Source organism: Ictidomys tridecemlineatus, chromosome 11 (assembly GCF_052094955.1).
Source record: "Ictidomys tridecemlineatus isolate mIctTri1 chromosome 11, mIctTri1.hap1, whole genome shotgun sequence".
Taxonomy (NCBI): Eukaryota; Metazoa; Chordata; class Mammalia; order Rodentia; family Sciuridae; genus Ictidomys; species Ictidomys tridecemlineatus.
Window position 1 is genome coordinate 125,269,794 of NC_135487.1, and position 25,739 is coordinate 125,295,532.

At 43.0% G+C, this 25,739-nt stretch overlaps 2 protein-coding genes across 8 annotated transcripts in view; one reads left to right on the forward strand and one right to left on the reverse strand.

The window, feature by feature from the left end:
- LOC144368757 (Fc receptor-like protein 3) overlaps positions 1 to 25,739 on the forward strand; it is a 611,935-nt gene that overhangs the window by 435,659 nt on the left and 150,537 nt on the right.
- The window catches only part of LOC144368442 (CD48 antigen-like), a 47,007-nt gene continuing 26,695 nt past the window's right edge, over positions 5,428 to 25,739 (reverse strand). For 4 of the 7 annotated variants that reach the window (XM_078027307.1, XM_078027306.1, XM_078027310.1 and 1 more), the window contains exons 3-6: positions 12,059 to 12,358; positions 9,688 to 9,798; positions 9,294 to 9,403; positions 5,428 to 5,971 (exon numbers count right to left, since the gene is read on the reverse strand). In XM_078027307.1, coding sequence (XP_077883433.1) covers positions 5,867 to 5,971; positions 9,294 to 9,403; positions 9,688 to 9,798; positions 12,059 to 12,358 — 626 coding nt within the window. In that variant the 3' untranslated portion in view covers positions 5,428 to 5,866. The remainder of the gene's footprint in view (positions 5,972 to 9,293; positions 9,404 to 9,687; positions 9,799 to 12,058; positions 12,359 to 25,739) is intronic. The other 3 variants (XR_013428201.1, XM_078027308.1, XM_078027311.1) reach the window with 2 other exon arrangements.

Sequence of the window (25,739 nt, forward strand, 5' to 3'; positions counted from 1 at the left end):
TGCTTGGGAGGAAAGATATTAGAAGGGAAGGGAAGAAGTCACTAAAGAGAATGAGAGTAAACTGGTAGAATTCAAGGAAAGGGGAATATGGAAATTGAAAAGACAAAAGAAAAAAAATAGAAAAGAAAAAAAGAAAAGATTTTTTAAAAATAATCAAAAAAATAGAAATAAAAAAATTAAAAATTGAAAAAAAAATAAAAATGAAAAAATAAACCCAAATTAAAAAAAAAAAAAATTTAAGAAATGCAGTCTTAGAGTTCAATTAACTTCTCTTCCAGTAGGTGGAGCTGTGCCCACTGGACCAAGCTTCTCCTCTCAATACGTGGGTACCAATCACTGTGCAGCAGCTCCTCCTCCCCGACTGGGCAGGTCTCCATTCCTGAGTGCCTAGGGTCTTGTCTTATGTCTAGTCACTTCCCCACTTTTCCTCCAGCCAGGCCCCGCTCACCGGTGACGCTCACCACAATACTGGCTACACGCCAGGTCTGCTGCTCCAGGGAGCCCTATTTTCTTGAACAACTGGGCACATTCTCCCTGTTTGCCATTCTCTCAGACTCTAAGGTTGTGGAGCTTGGGGCTGAGAACCCTCAGCGTATTTTGCTTGCCCTCCGGTAGCCACACACCCGGTAGCTGGTGCAAGAGACCTCAGTTGTCAGCACTGGTGGGAGTGGTAGCCGGGGGTCCCACGCCACGGATCCCGTGCCACTCCTGATTCCCTCTGTCTGACTATCGTGCTCACGGGAGAGCTGGGAGGGGCCCTTGAGGTTTCCCCAATGTGTGGAGAGGGAAGGCTAGGGGGTTGCACACCTGTCACCGCTGGTTTCAATGAAATTATCTCCTCCACCACATTCTGGTGACATCAGTTCTCTGCCATGGTGGTATCCCATGCGAATGGCGACGGTTCGTTCCTTTTGCCAGGTGACCAATACAACAGATGGGTCCTGACTGGCTCTCCCAAGCCCCGTCTCAATCCTGTGGCCACTGCCTATGCAGGCTCGGATGGTATTAACCTCCGCAGGTTCAGAAGGGCTGACCAGTTGTTTCAGCGAGATCTTTTAGCACTGCATCACAGCAGTTTGTTTGCGAGACGCAGGCGAACGGGAGCTTGAATTCAGCCGATCCGGGCTCGGTGTGTGTTCTGAGAGGCGCAGACTGTTCACCCCACATCCACGTTAGCTCAGCATTGCCTAGTGATCCTGAGCAAACAGCATTTAGATGGTTTAAGACTCCCTATGCCCACGCAGCTGAAGAGGTCAGAGACTTGATCTCTCTGCTCCCGCCGCCATGTTGGATCCCCGTTTCCATTTTCATCTGCTTAAGAATTTTTTAATTTCCCTTTTGATTTCTTCAGTGACCCAATGGCAATTCAAGAGTATGTTGTTTAACTTCCATGTATTTGTACAATAGGTTTGATTTATATAATTGGGTACTCCTGTGTTGGGGGCATGCATCTTTATAAGTATTATTTTCTCTTATTGAATTAATCCCTTTATCAATATAAAGTGGCTTTTTAAAAAGTTTTTGGTTTAAAGTCTATTTTATCTCATATAAGGATGGCTACTCCTGGTTGCTTTGTGTTCCATTTGTGGAACTAGCCCTTCACTAGTGAGTTTCCTGTAGGCATCGTATAACTGGATGTCTTTTTATGACTCATTCAGCCACTCTGTATCCTTTGATTGGGAATTTAATCCATTAATATTTAAATTTATTATTGATGAGCAAAAAAATTACTTCTGATCTTTTGTTCATTATTTTCTGGTTATTTTGTATATTATTTGATCCTTTCTGTCTTTATTAATTTAATGCATTTTTTTAGTTCCAAGACTGTTCTGGGATGTGCTGGAGATTGAACACAGGTCCTCATGCTTGCTAAGCACACAGACTACCACTGAACTGTACCACCAGAACGGTTCTGAGATTTATATTTGGTTCTTTTTCATGATCTATCTGTCTGCTAAATTTCTCATTCATATCATGGATTATTTCTCTAATTTGATTTAGGTGTCTATATTCTTTTGTGTCTCATCAAGTTTCCTTAGCATTATTCTTTTGAATTTGTTATCGATCACTTCATCAATACCCTTTTCTTTGAGGTCTCTTGCTAGAGACTTACTATTCCTTTGGAGGTGTCATTTTGCCTTGTTTTTCTTTGTGTCCCTACACTGATATTAGTTCATCTGGCATATTGACTAAACCACTTCCATAAGTGGTTATTGTAGCAAAATCTTTCTCCTAAAAGACACCTCTTGGGGTGTCAGTTTGACAGGGGGTGTTGACTGTGATTCGAGTTTGGCATTGTAGTGTGGTCTCCCTATAACTTCTTCAGCCGTCATCAAGAGCCCTGGACACTGTGCCTGCAGCAGTGGAGTCCATCTGTCTCCAAGGTATGTGCAGCTGTGGTGGCATCTCGAAGCCCAGGAAGGTGTGGTGTCCACAGCAGTGTGGGTGAGTATACATTATGTGACCACTCTGGAAATGGGAGTGGTGGTGCCAGTGACAGGGAAGATGGTGGACATTTCCTCATATCACTAACATGAGCTATGCTGTCAGAGGGGAAATGGCAGCCCCAATGGCATTGGGGGCATGGAACACATACCCATAGACATAGAAGTGGCATGGGCAAATGGGTGGTCAGTTATAGGAGACAATGGAGGCAGCAATTCCTGGAGAATAATGGACCCCAGGTGCCAGGGACAAATGCCTTTGTTTCTCAGGTCTTGTAGGCAGTACCCTGCTGTCAAGCTAAATCATCTGTCCCTGTAGTGTAGGGCATTGCGTGGGCTTGGTGGGTAGGACTAGGTTGCACTGCTTGGCCTACTTTGGTCTGTGAGGCTGTGGCCTTCATGCTGGTGTGGTAGAATGTCCGGGGATCTGCAGAAGTTTCTATCCGTAGAGAAGTAGGAATCCCAAGAGTGACTCCATTCTCAAGATAGCACCAAGCAACAGCTGCCTGCACTGCGGGGTTTGGGCAGTAGACAATGCTGAATTTCTGCTCTGAAGCAAAACTACTCTGTGGGCTCCAGGTACCTCTCATAACTGGGGTCCAAGACTGTGATGACTGTGTATCTCCCCTATAGCCAGTGTTGCCAGTGGCCAGAGTGTTGAGACTCCTGGGACTCCCCAGTTTCTCTCTCTCCCGAAATGGGAAATCTCTCTGGCCGAGAGCTGGGACTGCTGTTGCTCTGGGCTTTGTCCCTCCCTCTCTCCTGCCCTCCCAGGACCGACTAGGTTCCCCTCTCTCTCTTGCTGAGTTTCAGTGCTCCCCCTTAGCCGTCAACTCAAAATGCAGCTAGTCATTAGTTATTTTGTTTCTTCTTGTGGAGGAGGTGAACTTGGGACACCTTTACTCAGCACCTTGGAATCTCTCTTTTCATGGGTTCTTTTTGTTGCTGTTGTTGTTGTCCTTTTTAGATATACATGACAGTAGAATGTATTCTGATGTATTATACACACATGGAGTATAACTTATTCTAATTAGGATCCCATTCTTGTGGTTGTGCATGTCGTGGCATTTCACCGGTGGTGTGCTCCTCTATGGACACAGGAAAGTTAGGTACCATCATTCCACTGCCTCTCCTGTTCCCATCCCCTCCCTTCCCTTAACCCCCCTTTGTCTAATCCAATGAACTCCTATTCTTTTCTCCACCTCTCCACCCCCCAACGATTGTGTATTAACATCCTCATGTCAAAGAGAACATTCAGCCTTTGGTTTGGGGGACTGGCTTTCCCTTGCCATAGTTTTAAGGTATGGAGGGATATTGAACCCCCACCCCTTTTTCTCCCTTTGCTTCCTCGGTCATGCACTCCCCACCACGATGGCCTGTCTCACCACAGGCCCAAAAAACAATGGGGACAAGCCACTAGGATCTGCAACCTCCAAAACTGCAAGCCAAAATAAGTCTTCACTCTTCACGAGTTGATTTATCTCAGGTATCTTCTGCAATGAAAAATTAACACACCATTGCTTCATTGTATACTATTTTGTGTTTTCTTCACTTTACGTACCTCTTTTTGGCTTATAATAATAAAAAGTGATTTATACGTAGTTTTATGTTTGCATATCTTTAATTAACAGTATTATAAAATGATTTACATCAACACTGGGTAATAAGAATTCTTTAAAAGGAATTTTCTCATGTGGACAATAAAGCAAATTTGCATTTGATTATAAAAATTGAGGATAAAAAGAGTATTTAATAAGCATAACACACATAAGAAACTGATAAAACTAAAATGAATACAATATAATTTCATTTATGAATAATGATGCAAAAATCCCCAATAAAAATAATATCAAACAGCAAAATAAAAGACTACATTAAGTGGGGTTTATTTCAGTAATTCAAGAACAGAACTCTATTAATGTGTTGTTAATTGAAAAACTGAAAAACATGATATATTCAGATGCTGAAAAGAAGATGATAAAATTTGACACTTTGTTTTTGAATAAAAAAATTGTTAAAAATCATATATACTTTTGTAACAAGATAAAATATATATCCTTAACCCCAAAAAAATGAATAATGGGGAAATCATTGACATTGTAGTCAGGAACAAAGTAATTATCATGTTATCATCACTATATTTAACATGGCTTTGGAGGTACTAACCAACGTACTCATGCAAGAGAAATGAGTGAGGCATAAAAACTGGAAAGAAGCAAAATTCACAGTTGTTTGTTGATAAATATGGTTATTTACCCCAGAAATTCAAGGGGATAAAGTAAAACAACTATTACAAACAGTTGGGAAATTGAGTAATGTAGCTTAATATATAAAACATACATATTATTTTCTCACAATCAAGCAAACTATACTGAGGAGAAGACTCTATTTATAATTGAGAAAACATCAGAATTTCAACAAGACATACCTTTTGTCTTTTGTACTTTATTCATATGTTATGTAATAAAAAATAAAAGGACTGGACTAGAGGTGTGGCTCAGGGGTAGATCATGTGCTTAGTTAGCATGCACGGGGCCCTGGGTTTGATTCCCAGTGCCACCAAACGTAAACGCTAAAAAGTAAAGGGGGTCTGTGAATAACTTGAATTCTGGGAGGCCCTGAGACATTAAATTTACTGTGCTGAGAATCACCCAGTAGGCAGCAAACTCAAGAAATGTTCCCTCTCACCCTGGGCTGAAGTGACCTGGATCTCCATCTACAGGCCTCATGGGCCTGGTCAGTCAAGCCCCGCTCCTCTCTATCTTGGGTAGTGGGCTTGACTATGATGTTCTGGAAGTCCTTTACCCAAGGCCCATCTTTCTCAAAGGCCTTCTATCCCAATTATCTTCAAGAAAATGCCCAATCCCCTAATGGGGGTAAAGCCAGCCAGAGGTCAGTGATCAGAAGTCTGGCAAACTGCTAAAATGTTTGCCTCTCCTTCTTTGAAGTTTAAAAAGCAAAATAACTGCTCATAACCTGTAAGTCAGAAAACTTTGGTACATTTATTAATCTGTTTATGTTGCTATAACAAAGTATCACAGAATCAGTAATTTATAAAGAACAGAAAATCATTTCACACTGTTCTGAAGACTGGGAGTCCAAGGTCAAGGCCCCAGTAGGGCTGCTGGCCCCCTGGTGCTGCATCCTCCAGAGGGGATGAACATCAGCTGTGTCCTCACATGGCAGAAGGAGACAGGGCAAAAGAGATGCCTAATCCCACTCATGAGTCTTCTCAGGAATTTTAGAGGAGACACAACCATTCACATCATAACAGAGGGGAGCCCAAGGGAGAAGCTCATGCTGCTTTGCTGCCTCAGTGGGATGGATCAAGAAGAATGGGGGTCTAGGAGGGATAGCTGAAAACGTGGGGTGAAGAGTGAGGGGGGGACCAAGGCCTGTCATGGTCCAAGTTCACTCCTGATCTAGGTGTCCCCTTTGTGTTTTGGACTTTTATGGATCTTCTCATAAACAGTGTGGACTGCCGGAGTCGGCTTGGGGGTCTGTATAAGGCAGAGGTCCAGGTTATCCTACAATTCAAATGGGGGTGAGAAGGGGGCTGGGTTTGCTTCTCAGAACCAGATACAAGAGCCAGTCAAGCTACATCTCTGTGGGCTTCTTCTCTTCCGGGGGGGAGTTCTGCCTCTCAACCCTGATAACACCCCAAAATGCAGCTTCACCCAGGCCCTCCCTTGAATGCCACTTGCTCTGTCTCCACTGGGATGCTTCCCGTGTCCCTGACCACGGGGCACCTCCACACTGCTCAATCGCTCCCTCAGCTCCTCTGGGGCTTTCTTCTCAGTGCTGTTTTCCCTGCTCAGTGACAATGGAACCCTGCCGTCACCACCTTCCCTGCTATGTTCCTTAGCATTTATCATCACCCAACATTTCACACTTGGCCTATTTATTTTATTTGCCATTGTCACCCCACCCCCATGTTGGAAGCCACCCATGAAATGCATGTGGCCCAGATCGGCATGGTGGCCACTGAATGGGAAAAATCTGGTATCTGGGAATCCCTGCTGGTGAGACTGCCCAGCTACACCTGAGCTCCTATTCAGCTCGGCCAGGTCCACACAGCACCAGAGATGGGGTGACCTGCTGCAGCAGCCACACAGCCTAGCCACACAGCCTAGCCACACAGCCTCCCAGGGATGGGTGCGGCTTATCAAGATCCCAAGACACCAGAGGCAAGACTCCACCCACTGAACCCTTATCCCTGCCTTTGATGCATCCCCTAAAAGAAAGACCCGATCCATTTTCTGGCAGTTCTGTTCCAGCTCCCAATCAGGACTGGAAGAATCTATCAGGCACTCCCTTTAAACTACTTTTCTGACTTTGTCTCTTATTTCTTCACTGATTACTTCACACTATATTTTTCTCAGGGGCTTATCCCTTTCTGAGCAGGAAAAATTACCCCTGCGATGTGTCGGCACCCTGTGATACCCCCACCCTCACTAGAATGCAGATTCTCTGAGGGGGAGGACTTTCATTGCTTTGGTGACTCCTTCAACCCACATTAGAACAACTCTAGGAACCCATTAGGCACTCAATAAATAATTGTTGAACAAATTTGTAAATCACACTGAGTGCTCTCAGGGAAAAGCATCGGCTCAGTGTCAGGCATTATTTTTGCAATCCACATTTTTTAAAAGAAGAAACTGAGGTCCAGGGAAGTAAAGCAATATTTCTACGGTTAAACACGAAGTCAGTGTCCAACCTGGGTTTCATGCCCCTCTCTGCTGACTCTGCTCCTTCATGTCCCTTTCTGTGTTCGTTCCCCTGTGTCCTGGGAGGGTATTCATTTTTCCCAGAGGGCAGAGCTCCCCAAGGCCAGGAACTGAGGTGGAGGGGACTGCAGGATAGGGCTAAGAACTGGAATTGGATGTCACCTGATTTGGTTTTTCTCCCCCAAAGCCATGAGTGCCCCTCTCCTGCGGTGCTCTGGCAGTGGAGGTCTGGGGCTTAGGTGGGAAGGAACTATTTCCCGAGTCCCTGAAGGCCCCAGTCAAGTGGAGATATAACTCAGAAGGGCTGAGAAGGGAAGCAACTGTGACAGACACTGAGGCAGTTGGGGACAATGGGCAAGCACTGGGCTAGCAGAGAGGAGACCCCTGTTCTGCCTTGTCTTGCCATGGTCCTCTGGATAAGTCCAGTGATCATTTGGGGTCCCACAGTCTCCACTATAAGTTGCTGGGACTGGACCAAGGAATTTCTGGGTCTCAAAGATCTTGAGTCATTGGCTCCTTAGTGTTGAGAGCCACAATTTAGTCAGAATGACACCTGACATTTTTGCCAGAGGGAATGGTTGAAAGGTGACCCTGCTCCGGGGATGAGGGCGGATCCTGCTGGGATTAGGGCGGGATCCTGCTGCCTCAGCGCCCATTACTTTGGAGTTCCTGTTGAGTTCTTGCGGGGGTTCTGAGAGAATTGGCACATGGAGCCCGGTGGAGGCAGTGTGTTCCCAGGAAGTGCGTGTAGAGTGCCCGTGAGAGTTGGGGAATAAAGAGTTGCTGTTTGAAACTCCGTACGGGCCACCAAATGCCGCAGTCTGTCTGGGCACAAAATTAACCGAGACGCCACAAAGCCTTGTAGGTTCAAACAGCAACTCTTTATTCCCCAACTCTCACGGGCACTCTACACACACTTCCCGGGAACACACTGCCTCCACTGGTCTCCTTGCACCAATTCTCTCAGAACTCAACGGGAACTCCAAAGTAGTGGGCACCCAAGGCAGCAGGATCTGCCCTAATCCCAGCAGGATCTGCCCTAATCCTGGAGCCACCCTAATTGTGGAGCAGGGTCACCTTTCAACCATTCCCTCTGGCAAAAATGCCAGGCGTCATTCTGACTAAATTGTGGCTCTCAACACCTTAGAGAAGCCAGAGGATGGGAGGGGGGAGGAGCCAGCCCCTCGCTATCCCTGGGGTGCAGACTGCAGCTGCACTAGCTGTCCCTACTCACCCCTTAGCCCAGTGATTCTCAAGGTGTGAGACCAGGGGTATCAGCATCACCTGGGAGCTTGGTAGAAACGGAAATTTCGAGGTCTACCCCAGACCCACTGAATCAAAAACGGGTCCAGAAGTCCATCCTGTCAAACCCTCCAGAGAATTCTGCCACAAACTCAAGTTTGAGAATCACTGCTTCTGGGGATTCCCCTCAGGGCCCTCTCCTTCCCTGGCTCAACCCGTCTCCCATCTTCTCCTAGGTGGAGTCGCTCCATCTGAGACCATGGCACCAACTCCCAACTGTGGGCCCGTGGCCAACAAGGTGCCCGCCCAGGGGTACTTTATCAGGGGGACAGCATACGCAAAGGGGTGGCATCTATGGTGGGATCTCAGGCAGGGAGAAGAGGGACGGGGGTCAGAAGAAGGTGGCTCCTCAAACCCTTGTGCTCACCCTGCCTTCGGGCCCTGCTGGGACCCTGCTTTTACTTCCTCTGGGTCTTGAGCTGACCGCAGAGTCCCACCAAAGCCTCGGCCATTTACTCGGGCCTCTCCTCTGGCCTGCATTTCAGCCTGTGGGTGAAGAGCTCCTCCAGGGTTCTAGGGCAACTTGCTCACTGCCGGGCTGTGTGTCCTTGAGTCAGTCACCTCCCTTGGCCTCCCTCTCCTCCTCACTGGTGGTGAGAATCTGAGGCAACCATACGGTGGATGTGGAGATGTATGTGCAAGGTGACCTCCCTTTGCACCACAGCTCCCAGCATGCTGTGGGTCCTCAGACATGCAGCCACATTGTTCAAGGCAGGGAACAGACCCAGAGCCCGACAGTGGGACAGAGTGTCCTGGACATCCTGGGACTCCCGCCTCTGAGTACATGTCAGTTGCCCTAGTTCAATTCCCTTAGACTCACCTCAGTGGGCCTCAGAGGGTCGATCTCTGCATAGGGATGGTCGTGGCTGTCAAGTTCACCAATCTGCGGGTCATCAGAGTCTGCTCTAGGAGGGGCTTGGGGAACAGTTGCTGTCATTTAAAGTGTGCAATTGAGTGATCCCTCACCGGGCCCGGGGCAAGCTCATTGTTCCCGGGCTGTGAAAGTGGGGCCCAGACCCTGTCTTGTTCCTGCCACCCTTTGGCCTTTCCTCACTGGGCATGCACCACCTCCCACCCTCAGCTCTGCTCCACCCCAGCTGCTGCCAGGAAAGTGCCTCTCTCTGCCCATGGACTTCCCAGGCTGTCTCTAGGGCCACCTGCATCCACTGCCGCTCTCCAGCACCCCCATCCCTCAGTGTCTCCCCAGCTTCTACCTCTCTCAGTCTCCATCTTCTTTCTCTTCCAGATCCACACTCCAGCCCCCGGACTCACCACCACAACCATGATAAGAACTCCTCTCCAAAGCCATTTGCTCTGAAAAGAACCTGAGGTCGAGGACAACCTGGTGTCAGATCTGTTTCAACCAGGAGTGGAAGGTGGGGAGAGGGTGGGGAGACGACACGACCACCCAGGCTCCATCTGTCTCCCGGGACCCAACTTGGCTGCAACCCAAAAGAATGTCCTTTCGCATAGTCTCTCCAGTGAGTGGCCAGTGACTCTTTCATTTTTCTCCTTCAAAGTCTTCTGTCCAATCGCTGCCAAACCTCAGAGGCTTCCTCTACCTAGAGTGGCCATGTACATCCTGGCCTCTCTGTTCTCCTTGCAGACCTCCAGAAGGAAGGTACATGGCAAGAGGGAGGGGGTGGAAGGATCTGGACCTACACACCTCAGAGCATGTTGTCCTTTGGGTCTGTAATTAATTTTTCAGACTGTCACAAGAACACTCCTATTCATCCTTCAAAGCCCAACTCACTTGTTCTCTGTCAGACCTTCCCCAACTCCTGTAGCAGTTTCTCAGGTTATCTTTTATTTCCTTGAACCACTCTTTATATTTGCCTCAACTTCAGCATTTACCATCTGGCTTTCTATTTAGAAACAAGCCAGGTGCAGTGGCATACGCCTGTAATCCCAGCAACGTGGGAGGCTGAGGCGGAAGGATCACAAGTTCAAAATCAGCCTGGGCAACTTAATGAGACCCTGTCTCAAAATTAAAAAAAGTAAAAAGGTCTGGGGATGTAGCTCAGAGGTAAAGCACCCCTGGGTTCAATCCCTAGTACAAAAAAAAAGAAGAAGAAAATAACAATTTATATATGTGTGTGTGTACTTAGAAATTTCTTCTTCCTCTTTTTAGTATATATTATCTAATAAATATTGATTGATAGGTTTACAGAGATTACCTCTTTCAAATCTCACAACAATAACTGTGGAGTAGGTAAAAATATTAACCATCTTATAAATAGAAAGACTTAAAAATTAAAATTATGTGATATATTCATGGTCACACAGCCAGGAAGTGTCAACGTCCCCACTGCACTGTTCTTAGAGAGAGAGGGCTTATCTTGTTCTTCACTGTGCACCATCCACTCAACATATAGTAGGTATTCAGTGCAAATCTGTGTATTGAATCTAAGTGGAGGAGTAAGAAATAACAAGGAAGAGATGTGAAGTCCCCCCCCCCAGGGAACAGGCAGAGTCAGGAAGACAGTGGTTGAATAGGGTAGTGACTGATAATCACACCTCCTTTTGCACAATCACTGCCCCTACTGTGCAATTCTGGGAAGGTGGGAGGGTTGGTCTTTATGAAACATGGCTCCTTTATAAGAGCTGACACACCTTGAAGGCCTTTTACATAGCCCAAGTGAGCCTGAAGGCTGACTCAGGGAAGTGTAACAAGTTGGTCATGGTGGCTGCAGGTGCTCATGCTGTCCAGAGGGGGCTGACAGTGGCTTACATAGTCAGAGATGTTAAACATCCTCAAAGGAGATGTCTGGGGTGCAGACATTTGTCTGGGGGTGGGGGTGGGCACTGAGGGTTAATTTACTCCTTGAGTCCTCCCCCTACCTTGCTTGGATTCTGACGACTAATTCAGGCTCCCAGGCTCTATGATACTGGGAACTGGGATGCCCACATGCCAGTCTGTTAGGGTTTAGATGTGGTGTCCCCCAAAAGCTCACGTGTGAGACAATGCAAGGTTTGGTGGAGAAATGATTGGGTCATAGTGTTAATCTAACGAGAGAACTGATTCCTGATGGGACTAACTGAGTAGTAACTGGAGGCAGGTGGGATGTGGTGAAGGAAGTGGTTCATTAGGGGTGTGGCTATGGGGGTATATGTTTTGTATCTGAATTGAGTCTCTCTTTGTCTCCTAATCATCATGTGAGCTGCTTCCCTCTGCCACACTCTTCTGCCATGATGTTCAACCTCACCTGGCACCCTGTTGACTGGCTGTATATGGACTGAGACCTGTGAAACAGTGAGCCCTTAGATAAACCTTTTCTCCTCTACAGTTGTTCTGGTTGGGTCTTTCAGTAACAACAGTGAAAAAGCAACTAAAACACAGCCCTGTATGTAAGTACCGGGGATGCAGCAGTCTCCATACACTGGCCTAACTCCTGGACTTGCAGATTTGAAGACTTTCATGAGAATGTGGTTGTTCACTGAAGTGAGGCTCTTTAGGTTGTACCAAGTAAACTGCTTTACCATGTTCCTCAGTCCCATCCCTGTCCTAAGTCCTCCCCAACTTGGTACCCATCCCCATTCATTGCCATCCCATTTCCATCACCCCTCCTGGGAGACTACACTCACCCCTCTGTGGGCAGATGCTCTCCAGGTCTACAGTTGCATTCTTCTGGTCTGCAGAGTTGCTGACCACACAGGTGAGATGGCCATGTGACTGACTCAGGGGCAGGCTCAGGCTGAGATTCCTAGAGTTGTGGGTGGCTGACAGTGTCCCTCTCTGCTCCAGTTCCCTGGGAAAGCCGTTGCTCAACCAGGTCACTGTCAAGTTCTCTGTGGTCTCTGGGGTCCCACACTCCAGACTGACATTGCACCAGCCTGATGTGTTGGATAATGAATGAATCCGAATTTGGGGTTCAGGGATGGGCTCTGGAGTAAGAAGGAACAAAAGAGAAACATCTTCAGAACTGGAGGCTCACCCTAGTACATCAGCCATTCTCCCTAGGTGATACAGCAGTGAGATGCTGCCAGTTTTCTAAATGCAGGCCTGAGGAAGGAGCCTACCCCTCACCACATTCCCCAGTGGTTCTGACTCCCAGCCCACAGGCAGATGGCTGAAGCCTTTTCTGCTCAGAGGGGGGACCTAAAGCTCCTCATCATCCATCTACTCCAAGGAGCAAGGTGTGGATCACTTCCTGGACCTTTCCCAGGCTGCCCTGCTCCTCACCATTGTCCCATGATTCTTAAGTTCCTTAAAGTCACCCTGCTCAGGTATTTTCCATGACCTTTATAAGAAAATGGACTTGCAACTAGAATTTTATACTCTACTTACCTAGCATTAAACTACAAGGGCAAGCAAAGACACACTAGGACACTCAAGTGCTTTGAAAGCTAATCACCTCTTTAAAAGGAATTGGGCAATATGCAGGGGAAAAAAATGCAAAATGAATTTAAGAATAAAAGAAACAAGATACAGCATTGATCAAAGAGCAAGACCTACAGTCAAATCTAGATAATTCGGTAAACATCACATATGATTATCATTGCATAAATATATACACACATGTGTGTATTATATTATATATAAATGTGTATGTATGTATATAATAGATATCCACAAGTTAGAGGAGTTGCAAATACAATGGGAAAACATGATAAAGTTCTTGTTTTGTTCAAAGGGAAAAAATATGCTGATTAACTTTAAATGCTGAATAAAATCTTTTTAAAACATTTTTTAGATATACATGGGCACAATATCTTTATTTTGTTTATTTATTTTTATGTGGTGCTGATTATTGAACCTAGGTCTCACACATGCGAGGTGAGCACTCTACCACTGAGCCACAACCCCAGCCCCTGAAGTAAAATCTTAATTTTAGTAACCAATAGGATTAAAGTATAGGGTAATTATGTTATCAATGTAACAAAAGCAAAAAAAGTTATGTTAAATAGAAAACATTAAATAAGATGTCAGGAGCAAATTCATACATGTGAAATATTGAAGTACACTTACATGCATTATCACCCACTATTAAAATAAGGCCAAGACATTCAGATTGGGTAAACCCAGTGTGCTCTTTACGCTATCTAATGACATTAAAATATTAAAAAGAAATATATGAAAAAAAGACCATAAAAATATCAATAACTCCTCTCTTCTGTAAACCTCGCCACCACATTAGGTGGCTGGAGGCAGGAGCTAGAAGATGCCGTCCCCCGGCTGGTATTAAAGGTAATGAGAGGGGCTGGGGATGTGGCTCAAGCGGTAGCGCGCTCGCCTAGCATGTGTGCGGCCCGGGTTCGATCCTCAGCAGCACCACATACCAACAAAGATGTTGTGTCCGCCAAGAACTAAGAAAAAATAAATAAATGTTAAAATTCTCTCTCTCTCTCTCTGTCCCCCTCTCTCTCTCACTCTCTCTTTAAAAAAAAAAAAAAAAAAAAAAAAAAAAAAAAAAAAAAAAAAAAAAAAAAAAAAGGTAATGAGAGCCTGTCACTTTAATTTAAAACTCCCTAGCAATTACTTATGAATGGAACCTTTGTTCATGAAGCCAGCGCTGGTCCTGTGGCAGAAGTGGTGCCCAGAAGTGAGGCGTGAGTGAATTGACTAGGTTGAGTTAGGGAGCACACTATACAAATATGGAATTTGTAACATTTTTAAGGTCATGGAAGTACCAGGCAGTTTTTGGAGCAAAGGGATGTTAAAAATTTTAATAATGGGGAATTCAGCTTCTACTGATAAAGACATGTATTTGACTATTTTAGAGACAATAATTAATCAGAAGGGAAAGCAAATTAAAAAGACTCAGTTGCTACAATTCTTAAAGGGTGTAGGTGAATTTTGCCCTTGGTTTTGTGACCAAGATTCACCAAATTTACATACATGGGACAAATTAGGAAGGAAATTACATAAAATTTGCCTTTCTAATGAATTACCTGGAAACTTTGAGAATATTCAAAAGGTTTGAACTGCATTAGAGATCTGTCTTTTTGATTACATGGGCCATAGTCGTGGCCCCCTGAAGATCTATTGAAAGGTATTCAGCGAGCCATTAAGTCTATTCAAATGGAAAAATTGCCTGAGGCTAAGGAAATCTCCTTTTCTCTAAGCCAGCTAAAAGCTAAGACAAATTATATTCAAACAAAAAACCTCGGGGCAAAAGCCGAAAGTAAAAAACTTAGCCTTGCCTGAGCGAAGCCAGAGTAGTCTGGAGAAAGAACATAGAGAGGGAGATCATAGAGAGGAAGCCTCCAGGGGGATAGAAGTTCCTTCTTCTAGAGAGGAAAATCATAGAGAGATAGAAAGTCCTTCTCTTCCACGTGGCTTACAAGCTCAAATTCAAGATGGCGACAGGAAAGAATCTATGGAGGAATCGCAGTCAGATGGAGAGGAATCAGACAATGAAATCCAGGATCTACCAGGGAATTTCAACAGACTGTGCTTACCAGCACCTTCCCTGGCCATTCAAATTCGTCCATTGTCTGTTAAAAGGACAATTTTTAACAGATATTCTGAGTTGGCAATGACTTTTCTTACTCCATTCCAGTGGGGAATTAGGAAGGCACAGGAAGCTGGGGAAGATACTAGTGAATTTCAGCTCTTCCCAGTTTTTGAACAGTTAATGATCAAGACCAGCATGTTTGCATCCACATGTTAATTCCTTTTAAAACTATTAAAAAGTTAAAAAATGCCTGCGAGGTCTATGGTTCAAATTCACTATTCATGCAGAGCTTGCTTGAGACTATTTGCTCTCAACTGCTCCCACCAAGTGACTGGATTTCCATGTCAGGGCTTGCTTGAGTGGGGGAGATTTTCTACTTTGGAGGTTATACTGGACAGACTTTTGTTCCTAGCAAGCAGAGAGAAATCAAATGCAAGATCTCCTAACACCCATGGCAATGTTTTTAGGAATGGGTGAATTTATTGATTTGGAAAGGCAGCCAAATTATGAATTTACAGTGTATGATTAGATTACAGCCTATGCAAAGCATGCCAATAAACTATGCAATTCAGCCTATAGGAACATTACAGCCCGACTCCCTTCCCCCATAGCAATTCCCCTAAACTATAGCTTAATGATAATTGTTTTCAAAGATTGTTTTTCTCAATAAGGTTGCATCCTGAGGATTGTGAAAAATTTGTTTTCAATGTCCTAGTAATTAATTTTAAAGAACCTGTTAAAAGATATTGCTGGAAGGTCTTGCCTCAAGGGCTGCATAATAGTCCTACTTGATGTCAAAAATTTGTGGGTCAAGTGATAGTTCCTATAAGAGATAATTTTCCTGATGTATATATTATTCATTTTATGGATGATATATTATTGTCTCATGCTAATCCAGAAGTACTTTCAGAAACTTTTACTCAGTTAGAGGCTTCACTTACAGCAATGGGTTTGTGCATTGCTCCTCAAAAGATACAAAAGATGCCTCCCTTTCAATATTTAGGTCAGATAATTCAAGGACGTACAATCCGTCCTCAAAATCTACAGATAAAAGTTAAGGAATTACATACCTTAATGACTTTCAAATATTATTAGGAGATTTTTAAGATGGCTGATTTTTTAAGATGGCTGAGGCCATCCTTAAAACTGACTACTTCTGATTTAAGTCCTTTATTTCAGATATTGCAAGGACATCCTTCTCCAACCTCTCCACATCAGCTGACAATAGAGGCTAGAACAGTTTTTAAAAGGGTTGAAAGAGCAATTAAAAATGCACAGCTTAATAGGATTAATCCTCAAAAACTAATATATTTATTAATATTTTAATGGTACATACCCCTATGGGAGCCATATGGCAAAGATTGGGAGTTATTGAGTGGATTTATTTAGCTCATTCTCCCCAAAAGACATTAATTCCTTTTCATGACTCTACTGCTCAATTAGTAATTAAAGATTAGAATGAAAGTTTTACAATTAATTGGATCTAAACCTGATATTATAATTATTCCATTTTCTGTTCAACAAAATAATTGGCTTTTTCAAGCTTCTAGTTTATGGCAAATAGCTTTTGCTGATTTTCCTGGTCAGATAGAAAGTCATTACCCTCGTGATAAAATTATTCAATTTGCATCATTAACATCACTTATTTTTCCAAAGATTGTGCATACACACCCTGTAGATAAAGCTCTATTGGTGTTCACTGATGGTTCAAGCTCAGGTAAAGCAGGTTTTTATAGCCATGTTCACACAGAGGTAATACAAACCTCATATACTTCTGCCTAAAGAGCAGAGCTACAAGCTCTCATTTGTGCCTTACATTACTTTAAAAATGAGCCTATTAATATTTGTTCTGACAGCTTATATGCAGTCAGGGTTACCAAAAATATTGAAACTTCAGTTATTGGATATATATTGGATATAAAAGAGCTATTTAAATTATTTCATAATCTACAAAAGGCAGTGCAAATGTGAATATGCCCATGTTTCATAGGACACATACGAGCTCACACTAATCTTCCAAGACCTTTAACTTCAGGTAATGACAGGATTGATAAACTAGTAGCTGTTTTTCAACAGATGTCTCCATATGATTTTGCACAAGCTTCACATTCCTTACATCATCAAAATGCTTCCAGCTTATGTAAAAAAATTTAATATTACCAGAGAACAAGCATGTCAAATTGTAAGCCAATGCTCTGCCATTAGAGGTAAATCCCCGTGGATTAAAACCAAATCAAATATGGCAAATGGATGTAACTCATATTCCTCAATTTGGTAATCAATGTTATGTACATGTCATAGTGGACACATATTCCAGATTTATTTTTGCCACAGCACGTACAAAAAAAAAATACTCAACATGTAATTTCTCATTGCCTAGCAGCCTTTGCTGTATTAGGATGCCCTTTACAGACTAAAACAGATAATGCATGATCTTATGTTAGCTCTTCTTTTCAACAATTTTGCCAAGAGTTTCAAATTGACCATAAATCAGGAATTCCTTATAACCCCCCAGGTCAAGCCATTGTGGAATGACCTCATTTATCTATTAAGCTGCAATTACAAAAATTAAAATGGAGGTATAGGTTTATGACTCCCCAAAATAGCCTCAACCATGCCTTGTTTTTTTAAAATTTTCTATATTGTGACACAGAAGGTCAAACTGCAGCTGAGAGACATATGTCTTCCATAACAACAGGCCCTTTAGGCAGAGTTTTGTGGAAAGATTTACAGACTGGTCAATGGAAAGGCCCAGATCCAGTGATTATGTGGGGCAGAGGTCATGCTTGTATTTTTCCAGAAGATGCTTTCCATCCTATCTGGGTGCCTGAACACACAATGAGACATGAAAGAAATAGAACCAAGATTCAAGCGACTGAAGATCGACCCGGAGAAGCCCCCATTCAAAAGAAAGAGATATCGAAGAAGGATAAAGAGGAACCAACATGACCCAGCTGAAAAGCTGATCTCATGGGAAGATGTGAAGAAGCTGACAACACACGCTTCACGAATAATTCGACTCCTAGGAAGGAATAAGATTCCATTGATGATGGAGTGATTGTCCTGCCGGGCTGTCAGGTAAAAGGACATCAAGCAGACACTTTCTGGACTGTGTGGACTGGAGAATCTATTCTAGTGTTTATTAATGACTCATTCATGATGGGATGATTTATAGATACTCATATTACTCCCAATCATGTGACTAGATTTAATTATTCTGGATACAGTGCACAATTACCTTTGTGTTAGTCCCATGATAAACATGCTGGCTAGCTGAGAGTATCATTTGAGGAAAAGACAGTGGTTGGGAGACTTAGACTGACTAATCATACTATTTATGGAGACTTAAAACCTTATACTAGATCAGTGATCAAAATGGGACTTTCCCATAACAAATCAGTCATTTCTGCAAAACCTCCATAAATACCTCATTGTCCAAATAGTTCTACAATTGAGATTGGCACCTTTCCTAGATGGACAGATTGTTTAAATACTTTTCCTGTACAACATGAGATGTCTAAAGAAAGTGGGTATATTTTAGACTGATCTCCAAAAATTGATAAAAGACAATTATGAAAAAAATTCTGCTATGACACCTGCAGGGTTTGTTAGTATTGTTTTGACTTACTGTGAGGGTGGTATTCAAAAAGATGTTTGGTGCTTAATTGCTGCCTCAGAATTCTTACATTTTACAGACAAGCCTTTACCAAAATTTGTTGGCAAGAGCTGTAAGGAGGGATCTTGCTATGACTTATGAGCCTGTGCCCAATCTTCTTCCTTATGTTTTAATCATTGGAAATGTAAAAGTTAAATGGATAGATGACATATATGTTGTAACATGTAACAAATGTAACCTAACCAATTGTGTTACTAGATATAATAGAGGAAAAGGAGTGCTGATACTTCATCAGGCCTCTTTTGTTTTATTGCCTTCTAATATTTCAGAGCCATGGTACACTGATGCTGGTTTTCATGTCTTACAGAAAATTCATACCCAGCTAGCGAGACCTAGATGTGCCATTGGAATTATAATTGTAGGAGTTTTGGCTTTGGTTTCTTTCATTGCATCCACTGTCACAGCCTCGATAACTTTATCTCAAAATATTCAACATGCAAAATTTCTTAATAATTTAGCCCAAAATACTTCCAAGGCTCTGCATAATCAAGTAAATATTGATGAAAGGATTGAGACTGAGTTAAACACCTTAGAGGTGACTGTTATAAATATAGGTAATGAAATTTTTGCTCTAAAGTTTAAGGAAAGGCTTAAATGCCACACCAGTTATAAATGCGTGAGTTAAAGCTACAAAGTACAATGCTTCTCTCTGGGATTGGGAGAAGTTTAAGAACCATTTGTTGGGTATTTAGCAAAATAATAATAATAGCTTGGATCTTTTGGAACTCCATCACCATATCCAAGATATTCAAAATAATAGAGCTGATTTTTTGGATCCTTCTTATTTGGCTAATCAAATATTGAAGGAATTAAATGGATTTAACCCTGGAAATATTCTTAAACATTTGGCCAGGTACATTATTGGATTGTTCTCTTTGCTGTTAATTCTTCTTTTTTTTTTTTAAAGAGAGAGTGAGAGAGGAGAGAGAGAGAGAGAGAATTTTTAATATTTATTTTTTAGTTCTCGGTGGACACAACATCTTTGTTGGTATGTGGTGCTGAGGATCGAACCCGGGCCGCATGCATGACAGGCGAGCGCGCTACCGCTTGAGCCACATCCCCAGCCCCGCTGTTAATTCTTTTTTGTGTTGTAATTATAGGATGGTGAGTCTTCAGAGCAAGAGTGCAGAGACTCCAGAGAGTAAATCATTGCCTGCTTTTTAAAAGAAAAAAAGGGGGAAATATGTGGGAGGCCATCCTTGCACATGATTTGAGTTACCTCACTGGATGGGTGAGAAGCACTTAGACACAGCTGTATTAGAGCTATTCCCCACCCTTCTCCAGGTCAGAGGGTTTGTCCATGCAGAGGCGTGCCTGGCCACTGCAATAAAGACCCAATTGTTGCCCCTGATCTTGGGATGCTGCCCCCCTTAACCTTCATTGGATGCGATTTTGCCCAGAAGTTTTGTTCCCCAATAAAAGCTCACACCCTGGTGTGTTCTGTCTCTCGCTAGTCTCTTCTGTAAACCTTGCAACCACATTTGGTGGCTTGAGGCAGGAGCTAGGAGAAGCCGTCCTGGAGACGGTAGTAAAGGTAATGAGAGTCTTGTCTCTTTAATTTAAAACTCCCTAGCATTTACTTATGAATCGAACCTTCTTTCATGAAGCCAGCGCTGGTCGCATGGCAGATGTCCTTATAAAGGACATTGAAGAACAAATGGTTTTAGGAGTGAATGCTAACAAATTGCCAAACAAAATAAAATTCTGATGCTGTGTACATTATTCCAGAATTAAGGGGAAAAAAACACAATACTCCTCAGTTCATTTAGAAAGGATGGTTTAATTTCAGTACTCACATCAGACACAGAAAATGCCAGAAACAAGACAAAACAGGACAAAACACATGAGCAAATACCAGTTATAAACAGAGAAGTTAAAATCCCTACATTAAATATTAGCAAATATAATCTCATGATACATCATGATTAAGTTGTGTTTAGTACAGGAATGCAAAGACATTATATTTAGGAAATTTATTAATGTCATTTACTCCATTTTTTCAGTACTAGGGGTGGAACCTAGGGCCTCATACATGCAAGCATTGACCACTGAGCTATATCCACAGCTCCCAGGCACAAAGTCAAGTGCCCTACATGCATTCATTTACTCCTCATCATGACCCTATAAAGTTACGTGGATCAGCTGTGTCAACAGAATCATCCAGGGCAGGGATAGGCACACTTTTCTGTAAAGGGTCAGATCATATTTTAGGTTTTTGATGTCACAGCTACAAAACTTTGTCTTTTAGAACACAAAAACTGCCAAATACAATTTGTAATAGAATAAATGCATCTGTGTTCTAATATAACTTTATTTACAAAAACAGGCATTGGGCTGAATTTGACCTGTGGCTGCAATTTGCCAACCACAGATCTAATCAAGTTCATTTCTTGAGTTCTTCCCCAAATTCACAGAACATGTGCCTGAAGAAGATGGTTATTTTATTTTATTTGGCCACTGCTGAGGATCAAACATGAGTTACATATGATGATATTTTAAAACAGTTTATTTTATGTTGGCAAGAATGTGGGGGGAAAAAGAACACTGATTAATGGCTGTTGAGATTGCAAAATGGTACAACCACTTTGGAAAGCAGTACCTCTGTACCTTTGAAAATTTGGAATGGAACCACCAGCTATCCCACTCCTCAGTCTATACCAAAAGACTTAAAAGCAGCATCCTACAGTGATGCAGCCACCTCAATGTTACAGCAGCTCAATTCACAATAGCTAAACTGTGGAGGCAGCCTAGATGCTCTTCAATAGATGAATGGATAAAGAAACTGCTCCCTTCTGCTCCAACCTTGTGTGCTTGTATGATTGTTGACCACAGCACTCTGAATCTAGTTTCAGGGGAGTGCGTGCATCCCTGTCTACCAGGTGGAGTGTGCGATTCCACCAGCCAATGCACAATCTAAGGGTGGGCATGGGTTCCAACCTCACCAATGAGAACCTTTTCTTCCAGCTGTCTTTGTGGAAGGGGCCAGGAAAGCCCCTTTGCTCTCTGATTGTGTGGGAGCCATAACTACAAAAGGACATCATCCCTACTATGTGGAGAAGTTCAAAGGGATAAAGATGGGGGGGAAGTGAAGACGACAGGCTATTGTGGCCCCTCACAGAGACAGTGCCATCTGCTTTCTAGTTTCTATGAGTAGAAGAATCAAAGGATTTCCTTTACTGATCTTATGTCCTAAGAGATCTATGCATCCATATGGAGAAAACCCTCCATACTGACCTAATTCGAGCAGGTACCAATGTTGCCACAGGGATAAGATGAGACATATCAATGTTTTGTCACTTAGAAAGCTACACAGAAAAATTATCAGCCAAGGAGGAGAGTTAAAACCAAAGCAGCAATCGAGAGCTAGATGTCACAGAGATGGCTGGTGTACTCTCCACCACTCACTGACTGGAACCACATCTTGGACACTCAATCCAGTTAACCCAGTCTCTTCTTAAAAGCCTTCCCATCTTCCATGTTGGAGTCCCTCACCCCTCTCCTGCTCTCTCCCAGTGAAAGGCTGCCTGTCATGCAGGGGACTGTGGGAGGTGACTATTCTTCCCTGGAGGGCCACCAGCAGATCAAGGAGAGGAAGGGCCATTAGAATGAGGTGAAGAGTAGCAAATACGGAGCATGGCTCAGGGAGAAATTAGGAAAATAGCTTGAAATGTCCTTGAATTAACCAGTTAAAATTTTTATACTGAGTCCAGTACATATAAATCTCTTTTTTAATTGTTTTGATTTTCCATATCATCTGTTTAGATAATGATATAAAATCTTTTTATTTGAAAAATATTTTTATCATTAAAATCTAGAATATAAAGACCTTGTTTTACCCAAAGACGATTTCTTTCTTCTTTTTAGGACCTCCAATGTGTGCTTCCTCTCTGTTGAAGCATCTTTTTCTTCTAGAATTTTTTCTGGTTATACTTTGGAATAATTTTTGAAAACCTTAGAATCTAAACGAATTATTGTACTTTGATAAGAAATATCAATGAAAATATAGTGAAAGTTCTTAGATATTTCTGTTGACAGAATTATATTTGTTTATCATCTTATAAAAATTTGTACAATTATTTTGAAAATTAGAAATTACTTGAAGGTTGTATTCTCTTTTAAAAGCAAATTTATAGTAAAATACATTTATCTCAAATATCTGTAACTAAAAGGCAGAGTATCAGATAAATGTATGTATAAAACATACAAATTATGGGTTTTCTGTTGAAGAAAAACAATTAGACAACTATATATACTAAACAATTAGACATGTATGCTAATTATTTTATAGATTAACAACTATAGGTTATTTAAATAGCTATAAAAATATATTAAGAATAAAGGCACAACTTATAATTGTATTAACTTTATGTAACCAAGTGGTTCTTAAAATCTTTGGATCCATTTTAATTTATTTTTAATTAGGAGTGCACTCTTCTATGTGAAGTCACTTGATGTAACTGAAATAAGATACTTATGTATACATTTTTATGTCTTGTAATAATATAGTCAGGAGTGAGAATAAGGATTTTTTTGTTCATCACAGAAACATTGCCGGCATTTGTTCCTATGGCGAACATATGCATCCCCATAACCTCCAAAATTAAGGTAAAATGTAAACAAGTATGTTTAGTATCTGTCAATAGAACATTATTTAGTAACACAATTATAGAGAAAAGTCAGGTTATTTAACTCAAAACTAACAAATTTAGGGCTGCAACACATAAACCTGTGGAATTAATATTTTTGCCTGAAAAAGATATTTTTCATTAGCTTTTGTAGGTGAGCATTTCTAAAAATGTATGCTCTGAGCAGCACAGGTAGCAAGCTCAGGCAGGTCTGAAACAGGAAGTACAGGTTTGTGGCTAGAAGGTGGGACCAGAAGTCCTGTCTGAGAGACAGTGGAAGAACCAATGGGAAGCCCACGAAAATGCAGGAGGCGGGACCAGGAAGCCCCCCTGCTGACAGGCATCACCTGGTTACCAAGATGACGGAAACAGCATGGAGCCTGTTGCCCATTGTTGGGGCAAAGGTTCCCTAAGTTTTCCTAGCCAGTGGCATTTTGTTTGGTATTGTCTGCATTCCCCCACCTGGTCAGGATCCTATGGCGAGTAGCAGCTTGCCTTGTCTCTGCAACCTGTGGTGGCAGCTTGTGTCTGCTGGTATTTTGTACTTTTTGTTTTTTTTAATATTTATTTTTTAGTTCTTGGCAGACACAACATCTTTGTTGGTATGTGGTGCTGAGGATCGAACCCAGGCCGCACGCATGCCAGGCGAGCATGCTACCGCTTGAGCCACATCCCCAGCCCCTATTTTGTACTTTTTTTGTAGCACATGGGTGCTTTAAAAGTGAGTTTTAGTGGCAGATGCCAGTGTTACTATCAGATCTTAAAGGAGTCAGCATTTAGGTCAGGTCATTTAAGGGTTAAAAGCACTGCTGTCCACGGGTCTAGTTTCAGACTAGTTTAATGTCACAGATTTTCCTTCTAACTAATTCACTTACTTTCTACAATTCATCCCACAATACTCTGCAATCCCAAGCATGCTTAACTTCTGGAGAGAACTTTCAACTCACTAAATTTTTAATATTTATACTGGAGTCCTCTTACGGGCCACCATTTGTGGCTTTCTTTCCCAGCAACTTAAACACTCAGAACTTGTGCCCACCCAGGGACTCCACTTGCCGGGTTCTTCATGACTAACACACTCAGGGGTCATTCCAGGGGAACTGGGCTACATGAAATAACCACACAAGAGACAGAAATACCTTTTTCCTTGGGGTTACTGTGATGGCTCCTCTGACATTAAGGGTCCACAGAAAGAGAAAAAGAAAGAGAGAGCCCACTCATACCAACCCCTTTTATTGAGGAGAAACTATTCAAATGAGGCAAGGGGTCAGGTTTCAGGGGGCTGAGTCTTCAGGTTTCAGGGAGCTTCATGATGTCTGCTGTCAGAAGGTTGACTGACATCTAGGAAGACCATACCCAAGGGCACAGTAAGAGAAGGTGACACACAAAAGGTATTTCCATAGAACATTCTATCCTAAACAGGGCAAGGAGTTATATTACAAAGAAACAGGTGAGCATAGCTCCTCCTATGGGGATGTAGGGTTAGGGTTAGGGTTAGGGTTAGGGTTAGGGTTAGGGTTAGGTGTTGAGAGCCACAGCTGAAGGGGCCCCAGCAAACTTCCAGCTGCCAGCAAACTTTCAGACTGCCAGCTGATGATTGGCTCACAGCAGCCCCAGCAACATCTAGCTGATTGGCTCCTTTGCAGTGATGCTCATTGGGCTGTTTCCCTGCCCTTTCAGACCACAGAGCTGCTCATTGGGGGACTTTTTTGGCTCCGCCCATGCGACCCAGCCAATGGGCCTCAAGAGCAGGAGGATTGTGGGAAGTGGGGAGGCGTGTGTTAGTGTGAGAGGCTTGTGGGAAGCTGGTGGTGGCAGTTGGGCTCTGAGGGTTTTTCCTGAGGAGCTGTTTTGTTTGGCATGTGTGGTTCTAAAAATAAAGTTAGTTTCTTTTAACAAGTGGCTCCTGAATTGTGCCCAGCCAGACTGGGGCAGTTAGGCACACCCTCGCAGAAGACTCAGTCCCTCAAACCCAAGAAGGGCAGGGCTGTCTAGCAGCATAGGTGTTGCCTGATGCCACATCACCCTGCAGGAAAGTTAACTCAGTCATGTGCAAGGTTGGTCTCCCACAACTAGGTTGCTCAGGCTGACCTCAAACTTGCAATCCTCCTGCCTTGGTACCTGGTGTCACTGAGATCACAGCGTGCACCACAATGTCCAGTGAATATTTGCATTTTTGTAAGATAGAAACTGTATTTGTGTGGGAGGTGATTGGAAAGAGGGAAGAGAGCAAAGGCAGGGAGGCCAGTTGGGAGATGGCTGCAGTGACCCACTGGAGGGGATGGAGAATGGGCAGAGGCAGAGCCAACCAATGGAGAGTGCTCTGGCCATTGGATGCACTTGACTCTACTCCTTCTTCTCATTGTTCTCACACTTGCTCCTCTGCCCAGCAGCCTCTGCTTCCTTGGGAAGGATGTTGGTTTGTTTTTTGGTCTGGGGGATGTAGGACACAGAGGCTGTGTCACCTTCTGCATCTTCAACTTGGCTCTATGGCAGAGTTTTGTTTTGGAAATTCGACAGTTGTACTTCAGAACAAATTATCCAAAACCATTTTACCAAGCCAGGCA